At 37.0% G+C, this 24991-nt stretch overlaps 1 protein-coding gene and 1 long non-coding RNA gene across 2 annotated transcripts in view; both read right to left on the bottom strand.

Moving 5' to 3' along the window:
- The window catches only part of LOC135689211 (laminin-like protein epi-1), a 44341-nt gene extending 25103 nt beyond the window's left edge, over nucleotides 1-19238 (bottom strand). The window contains exons 1-27 of the mRNA XM_089110067.1: nucleotides 18792-19238; nucleotides 16648-16884; nucleotides 16101-16166; nucleotides 15892-15996; nucleotides 15292-15502; nucleotides 14730-14939; nucleotides 14435-14569; nucleotides 13649-13789; nucleotides 13214-13354; nucleotides 12759-12896; nucleotides 11854-12197; nucleotides 10814-11072; nucleotides 10082-10338; nucleotides 9822-9936; nucleotides 9189-9361; nucleotides 8431-8688; nucleotides 7930-8084; nucleotides 7281-7407; nucleotides 6514-6720; nucleotides 5755-6021; nucleotides 4937-5264; nucleotides 3874-4217; nucleotides 3061-3197; nucleotides 2359-2518; nucleotides 1819-1926; nucleotides 1287-1370; nucleotides 131-482 (exon numbers count right to left, since the gene is read on the bottom strand). Of these exons, the coding sequence (XP_088966193.1) occupies nucleotides 131-482; nucleotides 1287-1370; nucleotides 1819-1926; nucleotides 2359-2518; nucleotides 3061-3197; nucleotides 3874-4217; nucleotides 4937-5264; nucleotides 5755-6021; nucleotides 6514-6720; nucleotides 7281-7407; nucleotides 7930-8084; nucleotides 8431-8688; nucleotides 9189-9361; nucleotides 9822-9936; nucleotides 10082-10338; nucleotides 10814-11072; nucleotides 11854-12197; nucleotides 12759-12896; nucleotides 13214-13354; nucleotides 13649-13789; nucleotides 14435-14569; nucleotides 14730-14939; nucleotides 15292-15502; nucleotides 15892-15996; nucleotides 16101-16166; nucleotides 16648-16884; nucleotides 18792-19127 (5395 nt within the window). The 5' untranslated portion in view covers nucleotides 19128-19238. The remainder of the gene's footprint in view (nucleotides 1-130; nucleotides 483-1286; nucleotides 1371-1818; nucleotides 1927-2358; nucleotides 2519-3060; nucleotides 3198-3873; nucleotides 4218-4936; nucleotides 5265-5754; nucleotides 6022-6513; nucleotides 6721-7280; nucleotides 7408-7929; nucleotides 8085-8430; nucleotides 8689-9188; nucleotides 9362-9821; nucleotides 9937-10081; nucleotides 10339-10813; nucleotides 11073-11853; nucleotides 12198-12758; nucleotides 12897-13213; nucleotides 13355-13648; nucleotides 13790-14434; nucleotides 14570-14729; nucleotides 14940-15291; nucleotides 15503-15891; nucleotides 15997-16100; nucleotides 16167-16647; nucleotides 16885-18791) is intronic.
- A 3606-nt stretch (nucleotides 19239-22844) lies between these two features.
- Nucleotides 22845-24942, bottom strand: LOC148959549 (uncharacterized). The gene is made up of 3 exons (XR_016144020.1): nucleotides 24836-24942; nucleotides 23864-24009; nucleotides 22845-22986 (listed from the first exon to the last, which is right to left on the bottom strand). It is a non-coding gene; the product is annotated as an uncharacterized LOC148959549 (long non-coding RNA).
- Nucleotides 24943-24991: the final 49 nt, after the last annotated feature.

Below are 24991 nucleotides of genomic sequence, written 5' to 3'. Positions count from 1 at the left end.
AATTGTTGGCAAGATGAATAGAAAGCTTTTGGACCCGATGGCAAACAGCGATGTTACTTTGAGCCTACGAATCTTACAAGAATTCATGCCTACACATCTGACTAAAAGGTACAGTCGGGTATTTACTTACCCATTGTGTTCCCGGTGCAACCAATGCAAACACCGGTCTCTGGATGGCACTCAGTGGCTTTTCCGTTGCAGTCGCATTTAACACAAGATCCATCGACATATCTGGTGTAACCTTTGGCACACTTTTCACAAGAAGTACCAGAGTATTCACTTGGGCATTGACAAACCTCAACACCATAAGCAGGGTCACTTCCGGTATTACCTGATGATGACATGTGAACGGAGGAGATGCTTGATTCATACTTTTCTGCATTTATGTGGCTGGCACGGACATGGACTGCTTTGGGCATAGCAATTGTTTCGAGGAACTCCATTCTTGAGACGGGGGTACCATCTTCATTTACCCAGGCACTCTACAATGGCAAAAAACACGGATTTATAGATAATATACGTTACTGATGATGTATGAAATCAAAAGTCGAAGCGCTTACGTGAAAGTATTTTATCTTGAAAAATTTATTTTTATAACACTTAAAGTTGGAGCTTTCCCTATATATAGGTGTATCTAATACATAATAACCGTCGCATTGCATTGTGCTGCTAAACGAGCGTGCATCAAGGTGGGTTTCCACTTTATTCGCTCTGGTCGCGCGACTGAGCGAATGCACATAGGGGCATGCGCAAATTGAACTTCCTCATTCGCTGCGATGCGCGACCATTCGCTGAGTAGTTCAACTCAGTTGAAAAATACTGGGCGCGTTCGCCGATCCGCTGACTTTTTAATTCGATTTCGCCAAGTCGCGCGACCAGAGTGAATCAAGTGGAAACCGGCCTTCAGTGAAGACCAACACAGAGCACATGAGACGATGACGTAACATCAGAATGAGAATGATATTCCAATAAGTATCAAAGAGTTCCCAACACAATTAAACATTTAGCTTATGAGCTGAAAGCAATCAAAACACTACTCCTTTGTAGATGTATTAGTTGTTTTGTAAATAAGTTAATATACATAATTGAGCTGCAGTTATATATAGGTATTCATGTTATTATGGTATTTACTCTCTTGTTCAGAATTACTTTCCTAAGCTGAAGAATAAAGAACTCTATGATGAGTTTTGTGCATTAAGAACTTAAAACGATTGACATGACAAAGTAAAGAACACAATTCGAATAAACGGGGGTAAAATGAAACAGCTCGGTCAAATGAAACGTACCTCATAAAGTGGAACTCTGACATTGACCTGGACACCATTTTGCATTGTCAGCTTTCTCCTGTGGTGGATTTTTGAGTTCATTCCCTAGGATTAAGTATCGGCATAATTTGATAAAATGGAGATCACCAAGTACAGTCCAATGATATGAAAAGATGAGAATAAAAGGTTTAAAAGATTTGATTGCGAAACTCTGATTCCATCTAGACTGGACAGAAGGAAAAACAGTCAAGTTTTTATGAAAGTCATTGTGAGTCTGAGACAAACATACATTTCAAGGCAGAATTCGGAGCCATGAGGTGAAAACTTGTCAGGAAAAAATTCACAATGCCGTAAAAAAATACAAAAATGGATAACATCTTTGAACAGGCCATCAGTCACAATTACACAGCTATTTGTTTCTTTAGTCACAGCTCAATTCCTCTGTAAATCAAATATACAAAATTTAAAATTAGTTTCAGAACATTAGGAATTATTTTCATTGCTTCTCTTTAATACAGTGTTATGAGTCATAGTGGTCGAGTATCATACTAACTTGAATAATAACAAGAGGAACAGTCTCTTCAATCAGCGTGAACTTTCCATAAACAGGTAGTGTTTGGAACATAACAGAAAACTCCAAGTAACCTCCATATGCAACAACCTGGAAAAATTTTGCAAAAAATGGCTACATTTCTAATGCTACATATCAGAAAGAAATTTCTAGGAACGCCAGAGCCACAAGTCAAGGAGTATATGTCATTGGGAAAAAAATTATAATTGCAGCCTGTCAAAGAAAACTTCAGGTTTACTCTTTCAGTATCTCTAGATAAGAGCAACGGTACAGGTAGGTCATACTATGAGAGTTTTACTGACTTTTGAAAATACTGTTAAGGTACACGTAAATTCAGAAAAACTGATTTGCAAACATTAAACACAGTAATAGAAAACAAAGAACAAGACGAGGTAATATTAGAAACACCGCCCTGCAGTTCTGAACAAAATCATCTAATTCAACCATACAAAAACAAAATAGTTCGCCAAAATTTCCTAGCTCTTCAACTGCACGAAAGCTGTCTTAAAATGAAAATCTTACTCCTTCGCTGAGGTAGTCCTTCGGTGCCACCCAGTAAACATGTTTGTTGCTACCCAATCTTGTTTTCTCGATTGTCGTTATTCGTTTCCCAATATCAGTTTTTCCTGCTTGGTGCGTTATATTCCAAGGCTTGTTTGCGGCAGCTAGCGGGATTGACTTTCTACAAGAGTAACAGAAAGATGAAACTTCCAAAAGATGACAAACTAATTTTCACAGTAAGTGACAAATGGGTTACACAAAATTCAACTTTCTTATAGAAAAGTAGCAACAGTCATGGGAAATATAAATTGGAGGACAAGTTTGAAGGAAAATAAACGAAATCTCTGCGAAGAAGATGTAAAAGAAAAGTGAGATGAAGCTATAACAAGTGAAAATTTATACATATTTGCGATCATTAAAAAGGCATCTCCCATAGTTAACCCTTTTTTTCTCACTAACACCAGACTTAACGTAGTTTCGTTTTAAATGCACATGCAGGAGTTGCAGGATGGAAGGTGCTTACATTAGGTTCTTATCTAAAAGGTGCATTTTGATGTTGAAATTTTTTGGTGCATCGTTAGGTGTTTAAATAACTTTAAACACTAATTCAATTCTTTGGATTTTTCACGGCATGATAATGTTATTTGCAGTGATCATATTAATGGGTGTAAGCATATAGCATTAGTAAATGTCAGTCGCATATGGATAGTATGGTTAACCAACCTGAATCGAGAGGCTTCAGAACATTTCTTGCTTCGTCCTGAACACCAACACTTCAAGCAAAGGTTGGCAGCCTTTTTAGCATCTGTCTTGAAATGTCCCTCAACACACTTGTCACAGAAATCGCCGGTCACTGAAGGCTGGTAAATGAAGCAAGGAAAGGTGTTTAATGAAATATAAATCTACGACATAAGGCCAAGTACAATGCCTGCCCAAAGTACTTGGAACACCCACCAATTTACGCTGCATTTGATATCTTTCATTCCTTTCATGAAAAAAATTGCTACTTCCGCCCCCTTCCCCCTCAAAAATGTTGATGATTTAGAGAAATATCATAAAAGAAGCGCAAAAGAAAGTGCTTCCTAAAATCCTAACCCGTTTGATAGTAAACCAAAATTGTTCCGTGGGGAAGAGGGGGATGATTGGTTTTGACCTAGGAAATTGATGTCAGTGTTCCAAGACTTTTGGCAGGCATTGTACGTTTGTCGAATATAATCGAAACATTACCAGCTCACCCGTTCCTGGCATCCATTTATCGAGACTTTGATACACGACATTAACTGTTAGGATCAAAGCTTTAAACAATTAAAGGCAGTATGTCGCGCCGTTCATTGGTTCATCAAAACAAAGAACAAAATTTATATTTCAGTGAGTTTTCATATCGTAACAAAGGACGCCTCTTACTTGCTATTGATCTGTTGTACTAATGTGTCACTCTTCTCTAATTTCGAGGACCCTCGAAATTCAACAAACAATTGCCAATTAACAACGCAACACACTGCCTTTAACCGAACGAGCATAGGTTACAAATAATACCTTGCACAAGCATTTTCCACTATCAGCGTCGCATTTCTTCTCAGTCACACCAGCATCATTACAAAAGCATTTCCTGCATATCGGTTTGCCAAAGAATCCAGCTCGACATTCAGAGCACTGTCGCCCACTAAAGTTATCCTTACACGTGCACTGACCAGAGACAACGTCACATGTCTGATTACCGTTCTTTGTGCCAGTTTTGTCACATTTGCAAGGTCGGCATCCGACAACCTGGTCATATCCGTACGTTCCAGTTTTGCATTTGTCGCACTTGTTACCGTAAACACCAGGGGGACATTTGCACTCTCCAGTGACTTCATCACAGTTGCTGCAGGTTTGGCACGCTAGACAGAAGAGAGATAAACACAACACGGGTTATTATTGGATGTAATCCGGTAAGAAGCTCGTTTTGGGATAAACATTAAGCCTTTCATTCAGACTTAAAAACATAAATTTGCTGCTTTGTAAGAAAGTGCTGTATTTCTAAAAATTGTAAAGAAGATATCTGTTTTATTTAGGCCTGGAAATTGAAACATGGCGTTACCAACAACTCACTTTCTTTTGACTTTTTCTTATAGTCTGGCAAGAGTCTTTTACCATTCAAAGTTTTAAAAATCATATCAAAACAAAGGTGATGCGAAAACAAATGAGCACATGTACAAAACGTATCAATCCTTACGACTACCTTAAGTTGGTAAGAATTAGAGTCAAGATTTAAGAATGTTTAAAGCAATAATCTGTTAAAACAAATTATATCAAATAACAGTTAACCACCTTAAAGAAGGTCGATGATAAAGGTAATTTAAAATATGACACCAATACGGTACATTTTTACCGTACTTTCGTTGTTTTTTGAGAAGAGGGTTTCAACGTTTTGGGTCAATGGTCGGAGTAAAGGTAAATTATTGTGGAAACGAACAAGCTGAATCTTCTATTAAATTAAGGCAACCCCTCTCTATGAACAAGGGCATGCATATTGAATTAAATCTTAATTAGGCTTAGTCTTCAGTCATAAAATGATGGATTCCCAAAATATTCTTAATCTGCCAAGTCACTGCCTTACCTCTGCAGTTTGGAAATCCAAAGTATCCCATCCTGCATCTGTTGCATGTCCTGCCTGTTATGTATGGCGACTTGCAACGGCATTGGCCTCCAAGCTCTTCGCAGTTTTGATCATCTGAACCACGTGAGTCACAGTTGCATGGCAACGTCCCGTTATTAAACGCGGTAGTCAGAGAAAAGGTCCCGTCACGACAAAAGCCTTTGACTGTTGGCTTGATGTAGAAGTTATCCTTGGCGCACTCCTTGGAAAATTCTGCAACACGGCTCGATGGATCTTGCATCAGTACCATGGACGTGTAATCTTTTTCGGGGATGTACAGTATGTAATCCTGTAAGATATTATTGCAAACTATAAAATGAGTATCAAACACGCCTATATGTATAAACTATATAATGGAATAATAATGAGTAATAAAAGGCATTTATATTGTCCCATTTATCCTTAGGGCTCAAAGGCGCATTGCACAATTTCTATAGAAAATGTAGGAATAAGAATGTAACTTAAAATAGGCAAAAACGATGCTGAATCTATGCTAAATCAAATTCATGTAAAATAAAAATGATCTAGAAAAATAGTCTTTAAACAAGTAGGTTGAGTGCATACAAAAATAGTTTCAATAGACCGGAGAATAGTTCGTCATTATATAGAATGAGTTACGCTTTCTTTATATTTTCCTTTTGTTCCAGGAATACGATAAAACAAGAAATAACACGAAGCAAACATTGTGTGTAGTGTCAGCAATTCTTTGAAATTTATCGTTTCCTTATGTTATCTCTACCGAGGTTGGCTCAGTTTTGCATAGGAAGAAGACTGCTTACCACCCAGACATCTTTTCCGTCCGGGATCGACATTCTTATCGATGTGTCAACATCAGCTAGTGTGAATGAACCAACTGCACCATTCTTTACAACCGCCCGGCATCCGGATGTGTGAGGGCAGTAGTCGAACCGGACAACTCCCGGGTACTTGCGTACATTCTCAACCGATACTTGACCATCGAATCCTGCATGCTTTGGTTGATAGTAATGCACAACTATATAGTAGCGACCAGCAGGAAGTTTCTTGGGCGGCAAAGCACGTATGGCCTAAAATTTAACATTAAGTAACGTTAAGAATGTTTGTGAAAAGCTCTATGCAGCATGATTAATCTAGGGTGGCTCAGTAAAAACTTAATATCAAGTCTATTTGCAGCTGTCAACAGTTTTATGAAAGAAATTCAACAAAAAGGTAAATGAGAAATGACAGCACAAAGTAAAAACGAACAAATATCTCGTTATCAATCACGTGAGTGTGAAAAAAGAATAGAAAAATAGAAAGACTCGATAGATTGAAAATAGAAAGAAAAATAGATAGATTGTTTTTCTGCAATCTATACGAAATCCGTTTCAAAATCTTCTAGTAGATAAACAGTTTTCTGAAATGGCTAATATCTTATATAAATCAGATAATAGGTATGCCTTGCTTAACTGATAAAATAACATTTTCTTCTAAGCTTTAGCTGTTTCATTGCCAAAGCGTTGCTCAGTTAAGATTGATTCTAACTTGCTTTAATTAACGTCAAAGTGTGATATTCTCACCCCAGATGGAATGTAAATCATACTCTTCGGATCAAAGACATTTGGTGGAACTGGGTCGCCAATATTTGAAAATCCGTCAACTCTAACTGAAGTTTTGGGAAATGGGAAAGTTGTTGCGGTGCATTTGTTGTCCTTTGTTGTGCAGAGTGGCTCAGGTGTGATGAAATCCATGCTCCATTTTTCTAGAGGAATAGCTGTCACGGAATCCTGAAATGAAAAATTTAAAATGTGCTCCGTCCGTAAAGAAAAGAAGGCTAGAAACGACAGGTGTTTAAAGAGCCTCCCGTTTCTAATGATAGTCTTTGTGCAAGCAATCAAAATATTCAATAAATAAGACATTCTATAAATATACATATACAGTAACACAGACCTATTACTAATCCAATACCCCCTAATTTTCACTACGAAATACTAATCGAAAACCTGATACAATTGATGGTTAGATAGAAGATTCATTCCATTTCTAAAGGCCTTTTCTCATTGGTGTCAACATAAACGTAAACAGATGCTTGTCGAAGTTTCCTATAATTTGCTAAAAGGAGGGCACGATGCAGCCGGGCTATTTGCCAAATTCTAAGACTCTAACACTGAAGAATGCAAATGAAAATTTCAGAAGGTCATTTAATGCTAGTAGGATGTTATTCCTGCACATTATTTATATATATATAATTTATTAAGATAAAAGAATCTGAGATATTCATTCCTTGTTGTTGATGTTTCCGTTGTACATAAAGGCTAATCGAATTCTCAATGTATACTTTACTTACCACGCCGATTGTCGTTGGGGATCTTGAAAAAAGCGTCACAAGCTTGCGGTCGTCAGCACTAACATTGTAAACTTTAACAGTGCCCTTTCGCTGATCAATCGCAACTTGACGGCAGCCAAATTTATACCTAGCAAAGATAAGACAATTAGCAACTCAGTTCATAGCAGAACTATGAATCACTGCAGCTTTGTCAAAAACAAACCAAGGAATATAACTTGAAAGGTTATTATTAATATGACATGACGAATAAAGAAAGGCCTCGGTTAACAGATACGAAATTTTAAGGAGAAGACTGAAACTATTTATCCAAGAACTAGGTTAACTATTTAGGAGCCTCAAGCTATACAGACAATTCGTCACAATTTGCTTCGGAAATTTATCTGCAGATTTACTTATGCTCTCGATAAATCAAGAGGCTGTAAACGATCAGTCATAGTATAAAAAGGTACGAAAACAATCAGAATAAATAAGGAACAAAATCACTGTGCAGTCTTATATTGAGTTAAGCAAAGCTTCTTGCATTTCTATAAAAGCAACGATTTCTATAGGCAAATGTTGACTGTCTTACGGCATGTGCCCACTCCGAAGCCCGAACTGTCTAGGATTTCTTAGGCCAATTTGGCACACATCAAATCTGATATTAACTCACTTGCACTGGCTCAAAATGACATCACCACGCTGCGTGTCTTTGTATGTCCTAAGGTAAACATCCATTGTATGGGTTCTGGGAGCATCGTGATAATACTGAACGACAAAAACATACTGTCCGCTTTTGCTCACATCAATGTCCATATCCAACTGACGCTGGTGAAAATAAAATAGGAAATGAACAACCGAGGGAGAGCGCAACAATCTATCTTATATGATAAAAATACAAGTACACTTATAGCAGAAAAGGTGTCTGATGAAGGCCCTAAAATTTACGTAGGTGGATGTCACTATCCAGGCAACAAAACTTTCTTAAATCGTGTTTGCTTCGATTCTTTGGGCAAAATGCCTAGCAGAGTACTCATTGAGATGGAAGGGGTATCTGAAAATGTGTATTGTTTTATAAATTTCCAGCCCGGGAACAGGTCAGTTTAGGAAAAGCTGAAAGCCTCGTTCTCCAGGGTTTTAGCTGTAAAGGACACGACAAATGTTTACTACGTACATTATCCCTTGACATCTTTGCCATGGCATCAAAGTCAAGCTCACTGAGAACCTGGGTATCGTTGAACAATACGACAGGTTTGCGTTGACCATGGTTCAGTTCGGCCTCGACTGTGACAAAACCTTGCCTCTGTTTCATATCTAAGTAAGAATACTGCGTGCAAACTTTCTGATTTTTCTTAACTTCGCATGGCTCTGTGATCTTTCGTTTGAGCTGAGCAGCATCAACATATTCTTCTGGTACGAGAATAACTTTGTCCTAAAAGAAAATGCGAAAATTGCTATCAATGACGTAGTAATTTTTAGAGTAAAAGATTCATATATCAAAATATATTTCTGAGCATCACAATGTATTTAATCGCTAAATTCAAACATCAAAATGCTTGGCGGAGAGAGCTTTTTGATGATTCAAAAATAAGGCTTACAATGGTATCGTCAATGAGTTTGGCCACTTATATAGATCCAGTACAGGTCCACCTCTAGAGAATATTCTTCATGTTCAGTAAAGGCAGACTGTTGCAAAACATCCTACAGTTCAGGGCCCAAAGGAACAAAAGTTGCACCCGGATCTAGATCAGGTATCTGGTTGATGGTGCAGTTACTAGCATATCGATAAGATAAATAAAATTACATCTCACTCTTACTTTTCTATCTACAAAATTTCCTACTCGTCAATTTTCCAAACCGATAGGTAATTCTCTATTTACGATCAAATAAATGACAACACATAGTTATATTTGTCAGTCTTAAACGACCTACCAACAACAATGCTGATGAGGGTGCGGTAATTTCGATGTCCCATTTTCCTGGAGTAAGTGGAAAGAATATTGGATCCCCTGATTTTGACAGCTTCGTATACTTTGAAATGAAAGACCCAGCAATCTGCGTTGATGGAAAGTCAGCATCTCCTGAAAATCGACCACTTCTTTTTCCTACAGAGAGATTAATAGCAGATTAATAAACAGGCATGATAAAAAAACTGCAATTTAAATTCTAGAAGGTATAATAAAATGTTGCCATTAAATGAAAATTAATCACTAAATGTTGCGTCAGGAGTGGAAATAAATAAAGAGAGGTGAATCTCATGAAGACAAAATATTCAAAATAACTTTAATAAGGATAAAGTTTCAAGTCAACACAATTCCAGCAGAAACTTTGACTTGGAGACATGGAATTCTTGACTTTGGACTTGGGGATAGAGGGTTCATAAACCCCGCTTCCTATACCTTTCTGTTTTTCATGCAATCATCGCATCGAAATAGAGTCCTCTCTTGTCTACAGGCAACTGCTTCCCAAGAAAGCGATGGCCTACAGTTACTTCCTCCGAATACCGGCAACTAACAGCTTATAAACTGTAATAGAGTTAAATCTACATTGCCTCTGAAAACCTACCTGAAGGATACACTTGGACTTTGGCTGTGACGGGTGTTAACTGGTTTAATACGTATTTGAAAATAAGTTGGTAGTTGCTTTTCTTGAATACGTTCACTGTTGCAATGATTGTCGGCTGGAAAAAAATCAGTGTCAATCAGATTCATAGGAGAATAGGAAACCGTTTTAAGAACAGATTTGAAAGTGAAAATAGCAGTTACAAAATATTGGAGTGCAGTTTAAGCAATGCTTAAAGAGTATCAGCTATATTGCGCTTGTACCTGCATTTCGTTGATCATGGCATATCCTCTACCGGAATATCCTGGGAATTTGCTCTCTTGCACGTCAAATCGGATAACGTTGCCATCAGGTGCCCTGCCATCTTCAATCTCCGCTGAAATCTGGTGCATCGTGGGAGCATAGTATCCTGGTCTTGGTTTGTTGCATGTACGTCCGATTACGTTGTCACGACATTTGCATTGTCCGTCCGTCTTGCTACAAGCCATGTCGACCGAGCCACCCACATCGCACTCACAGCCTACAAAGAAGCATGGCCCAGAAAATGACTTTAAAAACAATTAACTCGAATAATTTGGAAGATCCAAAACTAATAAAATAAGAACCTGCGACAACAAGTAGCATATTTTGAAGCATCTGAAAAGTTCAAGCTTAAATCGTTCTTCTGTGTACGATATCTGTTAGTCAATAATGCAGAAAAGCTTTTTAAGCATAACCGTCCTACTGCACGCTTTCGTCACCATCTCATAGCTAGCAATACAATTACAATCCCTCCAAAAATGGTTGGAACGCCCTGCTGCTCGAGTTTTTTTGTGAAAAGTTTACCTGTTTCCGCATCTCTAAAGACCGTCACCGCAGTATCCCATACCCCAAATTAAAGTTGGTTGTAGAGTTTAATAGCTAGCTTTCTTAAATGAATCAATTCAACCACACAGAACTTCTTAACATTGCAATCAGTAAAGTGTACCCAGACTTTCGGTAGCCATTATACCCACCTTTGCAGCCAAACAGGTTGATTTCTTTAAGTTGATAGAACCCATCTTTGCATTCTTTGCACGTTCTTTGTTGCACATGCCTCTTGCAGGTACATTGACCGGTCAGTTTGGAGCACATCTTGAGTCCACTCATTGTACCAGCTCTGCTACATTGACAATCAGTACATCCTTGTTCGTTTGAATCTTGTAAATTGAAGAAGCCATCCTTGCATTCCGTGCACTCCTTTCCTTGAACATAGTCTTTACATGGACATAAACCCTGCCAATGTAATAAAAACCCAAAAATATAACATTGCTAGACCTGATTGTTGTAAAAATTCTAAATCTAAACTGGAATCTTAATTGCTAAAAACCCAAAAACAAAATACAATATTGTGTGCCATCCACAGCAGGAATAGACATGACGTCATCTGGTTCTGGCTATGAACGGCACTTAACAATTACTTTAACAATAACCTTATAAAAGAAACACTTTGCGAACCATGGTACAAATAATTAATCTTCGTGAACCATGGCACAAATAATTAATCTTCGTGAACCATGGCACAAAATATTAATCTTCGTGAACCATGGTACAAAAAATTAATCTTCGTAAACCATGGCACAAAAAATTAATCTTCGTGAACCATGGTACAAATAATTAATCTTCGTGAACCATGGCACAAATAATTAATCTTCGTGAACCATGGCACAAAAAATTAATCTTCGTGAACCATGGTACAAAAAGTTATTCTTCGTGAACCAAGGTACCAAAATCAATCTTCATTTTATTTCCAAAATTGATTTGTCAAACTTTTCAAAGATGAAAAGTGGAGGTCCCTACTTAAATCCTGTTCTTCGAATGACAAAATGTACCAAAACATGCTTAGTCGCTATCAAAAATGTTTTTTTATTTGCCTTCTGATTGGCGGACGTTTTTTATTAATTTTGGTAAATTAAATTTTCATTTTATTTACAAAGAAAGATAACCAATGATTGTTAGAGGAATTAAAACTCTGCATTAGCAGGATTAGAATTAGTCAACTTGTAAAAAGACTTACATTACGAGTAGAGCTGCAGTCAATTCCAGCTGGTCCAGATCTGGTTCCTGCTGGATTACACTGGCATCTTTGACAATTTGGAAATCCATAAAACCCAGGTTGGCATTTATTACACTGGCGTCCCTTAAACTGGGCCCTGCAACTACATTGTCCATCTGAAGAGCGGCAAGAGCTACCGTACGAGCCAATTGGATCACAATTGCACGAAAGGCATGCTGGGTACCCATAATAACCTGTGACACACTGATCACACTTGGCGCCGCGGAAATTTGGAAGACATGTGCATTTGCCCGTGACTTTATCACAAGGAGCTGAGGAAGAGCCAGTTGAAGAACAGTCGCAAGCTACAATGAGAGATCAAAGTTGTTATTATGATACACCTAAATATTAAATGTCAACTTGAAATAGCTACAGTGAAACCTTCGTCAATGGACACCTCCACCCAAACCTTGTAGAAGTAGAAGGTCAGTTACCCAGACCCAATTTCTGTTAGTTTGAGGTTATTTGATTAAACTATGTGAGATTCTACTGTGTGAGATTCTACTGTGTGAGATTCTACTGTGTTTTGACCTCGTTCATGAACTCAGCCTTAAAGCAACTGCCTTCCAACTGAAGTTGCATTTTTTATGTTTCTTCAGAGTGGTCACTGACCTATCTAGACAAAGCTTTGATTGACAATAAAGATTATTCATAGGTTGTGTCACATCGACAAATATTGCTAGACGTTGAGGATATGAGATTGAGAAATTGACGATTCTGATTAAGTCAATTCATTTCTTTCATTATTTTAGCGAAGCAGCATAATTTTGCCCGTGCAAAAACACTCGCAATTTACGTAATAAAGTAAAGGTATCGTATGTGAAAAGGCAGAGTAGAACATGATATAGAAATATAGCGGAACATACGCCTGCAAGCGGGGTATCCATAGTAACCATCAGCACACTGATCGCATTTTAGGCCAGAATAGTTCTCCTTACAACGGCAAACACCAGAGCCAGCGGAGCATATTGTCGGTAGTGTCTTTGCCGAGTCGCACTCGCATCCTGAAAGAGAACACGTCCGATTAATATGTTACCCTGCACTGAAAATGTTTTTATCAAAACTTCAAGCGAAAAAACTAAGAAGTATAATTCATGAACAAATCTATGAACAGAAGTATAAAACAAATCTTAAATCGCGAGACGAAGAAATGTTCTTTCGGATGGGCAGAATATATCTCCATAAAAAGCTCACTGCCTACCCCCTATAACATGTCCTGGGAATGCTTTCTCTACGTCACCATGATTTTCTAGATACGGTTCAAGCAAATAATATCATTCATCTTAGACTAACGAACAGTTGTTGGCCTGCAGACACTTACGTTTACAGAATGGGAAGTTGTAATAACCAATCAAACACTGATCACATGCTCTGCTACCATAACCTTCTTTGCAGCTACATTGTCCTGTTTGCGAGTCACAGTTGTCATTCAGTGCTCCATATTGCACAAGACAGTTGCAGCCTGGTGGAAAATTGAAAAAAGGATATCAAAATGGCTCTCTTATGTAGCAGTGAAATCGAATATCAACACTATAGATAGCTTCACTAGATAGCAAATCTTGATAACTCAAACCTCCAAAGGAAGAGTTAAAATGGTTCCAGTTAATGAACTATAGTGTTATGGTGGGTTCGAGCTGACGAGTGCTTTCATTATAAAATCAAGTTGACGAGTTGGCGAAAATTCGAATTGATCGGGATTCGAGTTAACGGGATAACAATACACTGCCAAAACATTATTTATAAAGGAGAAACTTACGGCGACAAGCTGGATATCCATAGTAACCAACATCACATCTGTTGCAGATTTTTCCAGTGTAACCTGGCTTGCATCTGCAGTTGCCTAATGAGTCTGGAGCACAAGAGCCCTCGACAGAGCCCTCTCGGTCACAGATGCAACCTATCCAAAAGCAAGAATATAGTTGAAGGTTAATGAAGATATATGGAAAGTGCGACAAACATACTAGAACTCCGTTCTTACTGAAAATTTATCACAACCCATGGCAAGGGCGTCACCAATCCGAAAAAAACTGGGGTGGACCAACAAGGTTCTTGACCACGCTCTTCAGACTCTCGGAAAATTTGGGAAATGCCTTTTTTAGTATTTTTTATCTTTATCGAAAATTTAAAAAAGCGACTTTCGCAAGCAGCATTTCAGTTCACTTAACGGAGGCATTTTTACAAGAAAGAAAAGCCAAATCGATCTGATCGATCTGATCATGTTGTCATTATTCTTGCTTCGACACCCTACGTCACAATAATTCCAATCAATATCATTTTATCAAATTTAATTCTATGTGCCATTTGCAGATGTGGCAAAACTGATACTGAAAACGGTTATACTTTTGGTTTAGTCACATAGCTTATATGTTTCTCTTGACAGAAACTAAAGTTTTTTTATTGGGCAGTTTCCTAAACCCGTAACTTATTTAAATCTTTCTCTGCCAAATTTTGTTACACAGCTATTCCTCCTTTCCAAGTATTTCCATAACTTAATCCTTAAAGGCCAAGTGTGATTTCCCAACATATACAAAAATGAATGTACCTTCACAAACTGGGTAGTTGAAATATCCTTTGTTGCATCTTTCACACCTCTTTCCTGCATAATTGGGTCGACAGTTACACTGACCATCGCCATCTGCACAGTTACCAGTGGATGTCTGGAAGCTGCAGTTGCATGCTGGAAAATGGAAGGTAAACAATCATAACAATCTATAAGGAAATTTTTTATGATGGAAAACCAGCCGTATTATTGTTGAATAAAAAAAAGTTTCAGCGCATAGAAAAAATGTCAGTCCTGAACCCTTGGATACAATCAACAAAGAAGAATGTCTACGTACGTCTACAAGCATCTCTTGACGTTATTGGCACTCCAGCTGGCCTGTAATAGTATGGCTTGCACTTTTCGCAGTTAATACCATATGTGTTATGCTGGCAATCCTCACAAACACCACCACCTTCCTTTTTGCCATGAATATCCAAACTCAACTTCCTTTCAGCTACTTGCTCACTGTACTGACACTTGTCACTGTGTCCATGGCAGTTGCAACCTGTAGATAAGAAGTTAATCAAATTATGTATGCCATTTTTATAATCTTTAACAAATGGTAAAGTGAAAAATTAGCCTTCAACCGGGACAATGATCAAAGCCACTGGTTATTCATTATGCAGATAAAAGAAAAATATATCTGTAAAAATTAATGAAATGGCCTGCCCATTACATTTACTTCAATAAAAGAAAATCTGAGAATAATGAATGGATGTTCAGTGCTGCTTGATTTTACTCTAATTGATCCCACTATTTGATCCCACTCTAACTTTCAGAAAATTTTTTCAAACTATTGCATTTTTCCAAAATAGATGCTTTCTGGCACAGTCTATAAGAGACAAATTAAAACTTACGTTCACAGACAAAGTTAACAGATCCTTGTCTAGATCTCCATTTTTTCTGGACATAACCAGGGCAGCATTTGTCACAGCGTGGTCCACATGTGTTGTGTTGGCAGTCACATCTGTAATTGCTTGGATCTTCATCAACCTTAACGCATCTATCTGCGAACCCATTGCACATACATCTTCCACCAATAGATATTTCTTTTATTGAGTAGTAGTACTACAAGAAAAAATTTCCCCTAGTAAGATGATATTGCTTAAGCTTAAATTGAATTAAATCTAAATGTTTCTATAGTGTTAGGCTAACAATGTTAGCCGGACATGTTGGAATTGATGTAAAAGCAGAATTACTACACTTGCTTGGTTTATGCACAGTCTCTTCTTTACATAAGGAATCCTGTAGTGAATGCGGCAGAGCATGCAAGCATGCAGGTTTGAGCAATGCATGCTTGCATGCTCTGTGGAAAAAGTGAAAGATGACTGGTATCAAAAATGCAGTTCCCTGCTACATTTGCATCTCAAGCCTCAGGAAGTGACCAGTTCAATGATGGGTGTTCAAAGGAATTATGTTTATCCACTACTCCACTATTAATCAAAAATAAAACTCACCCTTCTGGTGACTGTCGGATCCTGTAGGGACAATGGCATGAGATCCCCAAGGAGAGTTTTTACCTTCATAAATTGCAATCTAATGTGAGAGGCAGTTGTCCACTCCTAGAATACAATATGTACATGATTACAACAAGGCTTCCCTTTCGTATTATAAGTTATTCTTGAAGATAAGATAAATCTATATATATATGTAAATTGATGAGTACCTGCAATCCTGGACTGACAGAGAAGTTGGATGCTCCTGGTCTGTTATTGACAAGTGAGATGTGAATCTGAAATGAAACAGGATAATATTAAGGATATATAAAACAGGATATAGAAATTTGTCTTTTGATACTTCCGTAGCACAGTACGTTAGCACGTAGAGCGTGATATATCATAGATTGAAGAAAGTAAAACTACATGGTTTATCTCTACAAGCCTGTTTCGTGAGTAACTCACTCTTCAGGAGATGTTCCCCTGAACATCTCCTGAAGAGTGAGTTACTCCCGAAACAGGCTTGTAGAGATAAACCATGTAGTTTTACTTTCTTCAGTCTATGACAAAACAGGATATATATACATATCTAAGAGGTAATCAGCCTTTTTATATGAAAGAGATAATCATAAGCATAGTTTTAGTTTTATCTTGTAGTTTTAGTGCTGTGTAGTTTTATCTTGCCATTTTGAGTTTTGTGTCTTGCTTGAACTTCAAAAAAGTAAACAAAAGGACAAAGAAAGATTTTATCATGTCAGATAAAAAATTTAAACAAACCTCTCCATCTTCAAATGGAGGAACCTGTGAGTACTCCAGCTTGCAAAGAACTGTATCATCTCTGGTCAAAGGCAATAGATGTGACGTTTTATGGTATGTCAAACATTCATTTGGAGTTGAAGCAAAGTAGTACCAAGGAGTGAAGGTTTTACCACCATCTTTAGATCTCATCAGAGACCAAACTCCAGGTCGTGGGGAATTAGCTGCTTTGATAATGATGTATGCAACGTGATAAACCTATATCGAAGAAAAAATAAGTTTTGATCTTAGCCCAAAAAATATACACGGAATTACAAAGAATTACCAATGCTACAATAACATTTACCTCCGAAAATGTTAAAATGGAAACAATTGCTTGTTGCTTTTTTCCATTGCTGTTTTACTGTAATTTTGTCATAAATTGGGATAGTTAAGAATCCAGTCTACTGCATGTACTCTTTGATTTAGATAAAGCTTAAACATTTTTGTGCCTCACTGGTTTGTAGCTTTACTGGGACTTCAAGCAATCCATACAAGGCATTTCATTACAGGAATTGTGGCTTCTAACGCCCACCCCTCTGTAAAAGGTTCTCCTATACCTATTTATGAAAATACCTGAATTTCGGCATTCCTGAATTTTAGAGAAAACGTTTGTGACACAGGATGACTTCTCTTTTGTAGGACTCTCTTCTTCTCTTCCCCCAAACATATCAAAGTATAATTTGAAAACATTCGATAGGGCTAAATGCAGTGGTGTTTGAAACCCTGGCACATTCAATACTTTTTGTTAAGGTAATGTGCCACGGAGAAGGGTCAAATTCAATCAATGGGCTCAAATGGATCTTCAGAATTTCATAGGAGTATCCAGATCACATTCTATGGCTTGGTCCCAAGCAATTAAAAATGCAGTTTCTCCTTCCATTACCAAATATGATACCATTTGCTTCAATAGCCAATCCCTGTGCACCAGGGTGTACCAGTACTTCAAGGAACCCCAAGAATAAATTCAGGTATCCCTTCCAATTTTTGATCAATTACCACAATGGGGGCAACAGTCATCTTGATCTCTCTTTACTACAATAGGAGTTGGGGAGTAACAGCACATTCTCAGGTGAACTTGTGACTTAATGGAATTTTTCTACACTTTACCTCAGTGGCTGACACCGAGGGGGGCAAAGGGTGTCACCCCCAAATATTTTTGAAGACAATGGTCTTTTGTTCTAAAACAATGGACAAATTTGGCATCATCTTATCGAAACAATAGGATTCCTCCATCCTCCCGATATTTGACAATGCATCAGCCACTGTTTTATCTCTGTTTTTGAAAAGTGGGGGTAGGTGTCCTCTATGGCCCCGGTTCCTATCAACCTATTATGTGATTCTTTGAATCAGAGAGGCATTAACTGATTTATCATTTACTGCTACTTTTTTATATGCCTCAGTGTCCTAAATATACAAATTTGTTGCAATTTGCACCAAGATCGAGCAAAAGGACAATAGATAACTTTAGCAAATCTGACAATAAACGATTTCTTATGGCGCAAACTGAACTGGCTTTGTTCCATATTTCTCAAGATCAAACCGCATGCCTTGGGGCTCGGTCGGAAAAGAAAGCGGGAACAACACCCAGGATACTTACGGCCAACTGTGAACATTTGCAGTTCATTTGCTATTGTTATTTGCTTTGTCAAAGGAGTGTGGACAATGATGAACAAAGGCGTGTTCCGGAATGGAAATCCGATTTCACTTGGGTAGCCACAAAAATGTCATGGATCAAAGAATCCTTCGACGCGACTCGAAATTCCAAGGAAAGGATATCCTCGATCTTCGAATGAAATTTGCCTAAAAGGGGGTCTTGGTCCTTTGGTACAGAGTATCAATAAACAACAAACAAGTGAAATAATGACAGTTGTTTGACTTGATTACCCCCCATTTTGTTTCACCAATGGAACAGAACTATATGAGCATGTGTAACGAAATAGCTGCAACATAAACAAAAATTCGAAGTCAACCTTAACCTCCATAAAGTATTCAAAACTGCATTTGAATATGAGTTGAATTTTTTGATGAATTTAATTTAATATAAAAAGGAACATTTTTTATTCTGGGCATGCCAACAGAAATGACCCACACAACGAAAATCTAAAAAATGTTAAGTCCTATACCTGACCAAGGTCGATGGTTATGTTGACTTTCTCATACTGCAAACCCCTTGAAAGCGAAGGCGACTGCCACCATTTTTCTGCTCCGTCGTTTGCGTATTCAATGCTGTGATTTCCAGGGTAGCAATAGTCGCAATACTGTCCTTTTATTGCTACACGTCCAGGAGCTTCGGCCAATTTACAGAAGAGCTCTTTGCCATCGTCTGGGCCTAGACCTTCCCCGCATGTCGAGGTAGCAGTTATCGGTTTTCCTTTAGCTATATCAAAGTATGGTGGCTGCAAAATTTGAGGTGCAGCTTTTTGAAAACATAAAAAAGTTAAAATCGCCAAAATCCGCATCTTGAAGGCAAGAAATCTCAGGATTCCCTGAGCTCAATCTTCCTCCTAGATGTTCTTTTCGTAATCTTAAATTGTAGGCTACTGTGCTTGGTACAAGGTGTTTCGCTCAGCAGACCGGAAACCGGAAGCTGCTTGAATCCCGCGGTATCTGTCAGAACTTGACCGATTGGCCAATCATTTTCATAATTTAGATCACGTGTAAGAGTTGCTGTGATTTTCATTTCCTTTCAAACAAAAAAACTCGCCTTGAGAAAAATTGGAGACGCGAAAAACAGAAGTTTTCCCTGTGCTCTCTATCGAAATACACTCTCTTTTTTATAAGAACAATTTTATAAGAACACGAGCCTCAAAACTGGTCAAAAGTTAAAAACAAATTAAGAACAAGCTGAGGCTGAGCTTCTGCAAAATGCAATTTTGAACAACGTTTTCTCTCAAAATCGAGGATTTTTAGCGATGTGTGGGTGCTTTTTCGGTGAATATTCAAATTTGTCAGCAAATTATGGCTGTCTCACTTACTCTTTTGGCAAATGAGGCCTGAACACCTCCTTAGAGCGAAAAAGCTAGCAATATCACTGCTTGAACCCTCTTAATTTAAGAACAAATTAAGAACAATCCAGCCTCAGATTTTCGAAAAAATTAAGAACAGTTAGCCTGAACTTAAATTTACTGGTTCTTATAAAAAAAGAGTGTAAGAAAATTAAAAAGAAAGTCTTGGCCGGTGTGCTTAACTGGTTACCCATTTTATTTATTTATTTATTACTGAAAACCCCAATCCAATTTTCTTTAAACTTCTTATCAACAAAATATTTTATCATTAATAAACTTCCTATAAACAAAACATTGATATCCTTCAAGCAACATCATTTAAAATATATTTTGTCCAATTTGTTTACATTGCTACTATGAATTATATGTAAGTTTAAGCTGAGCGATATTTCTACGAATACTTCAGTATTCAATCATCTATTAACATGCAATAATTTTTAATTTTTTCCTGTATTCAAACATAATGATTGCTATATCTACCTAAAAAAACTGATATTTAAATGTTAAAGTTGAATTTGAAATAATATGAACAAATCTTTGCTGAAATTTAGTACAGTTAACACTTGATATAATAATGAAAACAGGGATGATGACGAATATGGCGATTTTTGCTTTAGTTTTGAAAACTTCAATTTTTCAGACTGTCGCGTTGATTAACTTCAACTGTACTTCAATTACTGGCGTGAAGAGGCAACCAGGGCCCATGGATTTTCAGCTCGGGTTCCTCAAATAAAATTAATAATGTTCAAAAACAAAGACAATGTATCAAACAAAGACCGAAATACAACTTTTTGTTTGGGGAGGTCAGTCCTGATAAATGAGTGTAAAAACAGCCATATTTTGCCAAATAAAAGTCTTTTACAAATATTTCTTAATGTTTTGGGGGTGCCAAGACCACCCCCGGTATCTCCGGGCCACCCCCGGTATCTCCGGCCCCCCCCCCGCTCTTCGGTATCTCCGTCCCTGGCAACAAATGCTAATCAACAAACCATTGATTTAGACTGATATATCGTACAGACTTGTGGCACCCTAGACTCGTTTTTCATACCCAGAATACCAGCCAAGGTTGGCTCCTTAGCTTTTTAACTAAAGGAAACTTCCGTCTGTTACGCCAAATCTTTAATAACCTTTCCAGTTTTAGGGGAATTAAATGCAGTAGAAAATTGATTCTATTGTTATATCAAGATATTGTTTAATCTTGGTTACACTCTTTTTTTATAATAAACTGGCTTTAAGAAACGAGTACTGAATAGTCGGAAAAATTTAAGAAAACCTCTGTTCTCGAAGCAAAAACATTAGCGGTTTTTTCGTGCTTATGTAGATAGATTCCAAAACTGCTAGATGGAACGACGATCGGGCTTTACCAATAATCCGAAACATGTCGCCATTATAGTTTTTTTTGCACAATCTGGGTTTTCCTGTTAATGCTGCCCGATAGCAGAATCGCAGGTTTTAGTTGTACTTTTAGACCTGCAAGACCGAGGTGGCTGTTCTCTTTGGGGATGAGTTCTGTTTCTCATATTAGACGGAGCATGTTGTTTTATTCTATCCTCCAATCTTTGGGTAGTGCGTCCTACGTAGCCAGAATCACACTGGCACGTAAATTCATATACAACGGAACTCTTTTAGGCAAGTGGCACTGATTGGTCAACCTCAACATCGCGTTTCTGATTGGCCTTTTCGATCCACAACTGGGTATATATTTCCTAGCGTGGAGTTTTTGATCCATGTTCTGACGTTTTAAACTCTGAAGAGTGTCAGACGAAAAGCTTTAGTTTACTCAAATGTTTGCTTTTTTCAAAGCCACTTTCGCTTTTAAATTTCTAATGTCCTTATTTCTGGACTCTTTCTAATTCTACCCCTTCGTTGCAAATCACACTTACTTCCTTTTTCTTGTTTGATTCAAAAGTTTTATGCTTTGTGATTCGAGTGTTCGTTTTAGAGAGTTTGTTTATTGATCAATCTGTTGAACAGTCACGATCTTGCTGATAGGCCTTAAAAATTCAATTTCATTTATGACCTTTCTTGGAGTGGAACTAAAAGCTTTTAACGTCAAGTAAATAATTTTCAAGACTATAAAAATCAACTTAAGACCATTAGAAAGTCTTTCACCATAAACGAGAACTTTGGAAAATAAAGTCGTAAATTTTGCCATTTCCCGTTTTCTTGCCATGATATTCCCAATTAGTCTATCATCTAAGTGAATTCCAAGGTACCTCATCCGCCCCCCCCCCCGCCCATGTTCCTTGAGGTAACAGTAGTGGCCATTTTATGTTTCGAAATGCTCAAAATGCATCCATCTCGAGTTGAGTCTTTAGAATATTTACCTGTGTTTATTTACTCTTGACCATTTGACCATAATGTCTAATTCCTCACTTGTTTGGTTAGTAAGAATGATGAGGTCTAGTATTAAATGCTGATTTTTTTACTTGAAACATCTAACATTGCCATTGGGCTAATTATGTCTCTCAAATTTCCCCAGATAATATGTAGACAATTGGAGCATTTGACAGTTGGCTTTCAAATTAACAGAACAAGTGGTTTTATATTTTCCATGAATTCTTATACCTTGATAGGGTAAGATGACACTTCCTAGTGCAGCATCTTGGTGCATATAGTTAGGGAAGTGCCAAAAAGTTTTTTAAGTACCAAAGCAGCAAAGTTCTTGCTTTATCTCCAGGTGGTATTTATTGACAGAAATCTTTCACGAGCTAAACTTAGGCTATGAGTAACTCAAGTTTCCATTATTAAATGAGGATACAACAAATTTAATTTCAAAGAAGAAATGAAAAAATATTTGTTGGGAAAAGCTGATTGGCAGGAAATTTTTCTGATAATAAATATCTCCTGGCAGATTGGTATATCGTGCAAAATGCTTTCTTTTCTTTATGCAAATGAAAAATTTGGCCACTATGGAAAATTTTATTTTACAGCTTCTGGTGGACATTTAACTGAAAAAACCAGAGGCATAGATGTTTGTATAATTTTGTGTGGAATTAAACTGTTATCTGCACTTCAATGGTACAATACAATTTTCCTTCCATATCACTTTTCAAATTTGTACTCTTAAAGAAATATATCTTAAAGAAATTTGCCAGAATCAGCATGAGAAGTCATTACTGCATGTATCAATTTGTAAAATTACAGCAAAAGAGAGCAGAAAAAACAACATTTAGTCAAATATTATAAAATATGTTCTACAATTATCATTTAAAACAACAGCTTGTTGTAACATACATCATGTCCCCTCCATAGTCTCTTAACATTTCAGCTTTTCAGCTTCTTTATAGTTGGTTTTAATTGCCCAGATGACCTAAAATACAGAAGTATGAAGTCTCAGAAAGAGCAATTCTTATTGCAGGTTATATTATAGTTGTTGGGTATTGTTATAAGGTAAAAAGATAACACTCTGCAAGCAGTCTTAAAAGGATAGATGCACAATAAAGTGGTTAATAGGCAGAGAGAATGGAAATTAATTGACAAAAGAAGATAAGTTGTCAACTTTTAGAGCACAAATTTTTCTGTCAGAATTAATAAACAAAAAGAACAAAATCTGGCATTTCAACCCGTTTTTTCTATACGATTAAGCTTGCTTGAACGAAATTAAAAGATTAGCCGAGGAGCCTCATTTGAACAAATACTGGACAATGCTTGACATTTGAGTGTTGGTTACTAGTGTTGCTAACAAAATTTCTAAGCAGTGTTAACTAATTACGAGAAATGTAATGACATAAAATTTGTTGATTCCATCCAATTGATGTCACTAGTTATAATTTCTTGAAATACTCTCACTGTGCATGTGTTGACTTTACAATTTTGAAAAGGGTATTCAAATTCAAACACACTAGAAAGATCAACTTAAATATCAAAATGATTCACTGAACAGCTTCTCTTAAATTTGACTCAACATCACTGAAAAATTGATCAGGGTTTTAACCTTTGTGTAAAAATTCTCTTTGCAATTTGATGTGACTTCTTAACACAGAGTGCTAGATTAAACCCCCCTGGGTAACCTGTCTGAACTCACATATGTTGGTTTGATTTTAATTTTTTCCCTAAACCATATAAAATTTCTCCTAACCAATCTTTATAAAATCTTTTTGCACATATCATATAAAAGTTGGTCGGGATGAGATACAATTCAACTTTATGTTTTGGCTAAAAGACATAACCATAGAAAGAAATCTTACTTGTATATTAGTGCTCTAATGTACAGAATTATTCATCCTTCTTCTTTGGACTATTAACAGCAACATAGTGATATAACACTACCAAAAGAAAGAGACTAACTCCAAGAGCATTTGCAAAAACAGCAAGTTGGTTGTCTGTAATCATCCTAAAAACAAAAATGATATTTTGATAAAAATAATGATATTTCTAAGGTTAGAGAATTTTACTAGAAAAACATTTGTGTACCATATCCTCCAGCTCTTTAACTTTTGTGAGAAACTATGCAGGGAAGAAAAAGTTTGAAATCTGTTACAAATAATATGAAAATAGAACAGATGCAGTATCCTTAGAATCGCTGTACAATTCTCAGAGTAAACAAAGCATCCTATGCAACAAATACAAGTAATTTGTTGGACTTTTGCCATATTTACAAGAATTTGGTAACATGGCAATGCAATGGCAATCTGGAAAACCACAAAAAATGAACTTTGAGTACTCAAAATAAACCAAAAGGCAGGTGATATGTTGCTGCATGTTAAGGCATTTCAATGTTGTTTCTTACGTACCAAAACACTTTGCAACTTTGGCAGTTATTGAGGTTTACAGTTACAATTAAAGCTTGGTCATTTTAATAATGTGTCTTAATTTAAAAAATGATGTCAGACAGCAACTTGTACAGCCAAATATACGGGATCACTTGTGCTCGATCAAAGTTTTTACATCATAAAAATGTTTGTGGAAAAAATGTACTTTTCATTCGAATAACAGCAATACAATTAGTTTATTACAAAACTTTTTTCCATATTCAATAGGAATTCTGGCTTAAATTCATAGTTACGTACAAATAAGTGAAACAGGGCCTAACCACCACGTCGAGTTTCTACACCAAAACGTACACACAAAACAAGGATGTGAAAGAAGAAATCAATATGAAACTTTGAACTTAGAAAACTGTTTAACAAATTTGAACCATCGATAAATGTGTCACTTACTTGAATATCAGGGTTTTTGTGCAGATTCTCTGTTTAGTTCAAACAGACGTGTCGCTGCTGATGGAAGAAAGAATCGGAACGAAAACGAGACTATCATTGTTTTGTGCGGCTTTACCATAAACTGCGAAGGAGTTTTGTCGGAAGAAATTTTCTTTA

This window comes from Rhopilema esculentum, chromosome 9 (assembly GCF_057945365.1).
Source record: "Rhopilema esculentum isolate cy_ngs chromosome 9, ASM5794536v1, whole genome shotgun sequence".
NCBI lineage: Eukaryota > Metazoa > Cnidaria > Scyphozoa > Rhizostomeae > Rhizostomatidae > Rhopilema > Rhopilema esculentum.
This window is presented reverse-complemented; position numbering and strand designations above follow the sequence as displayed.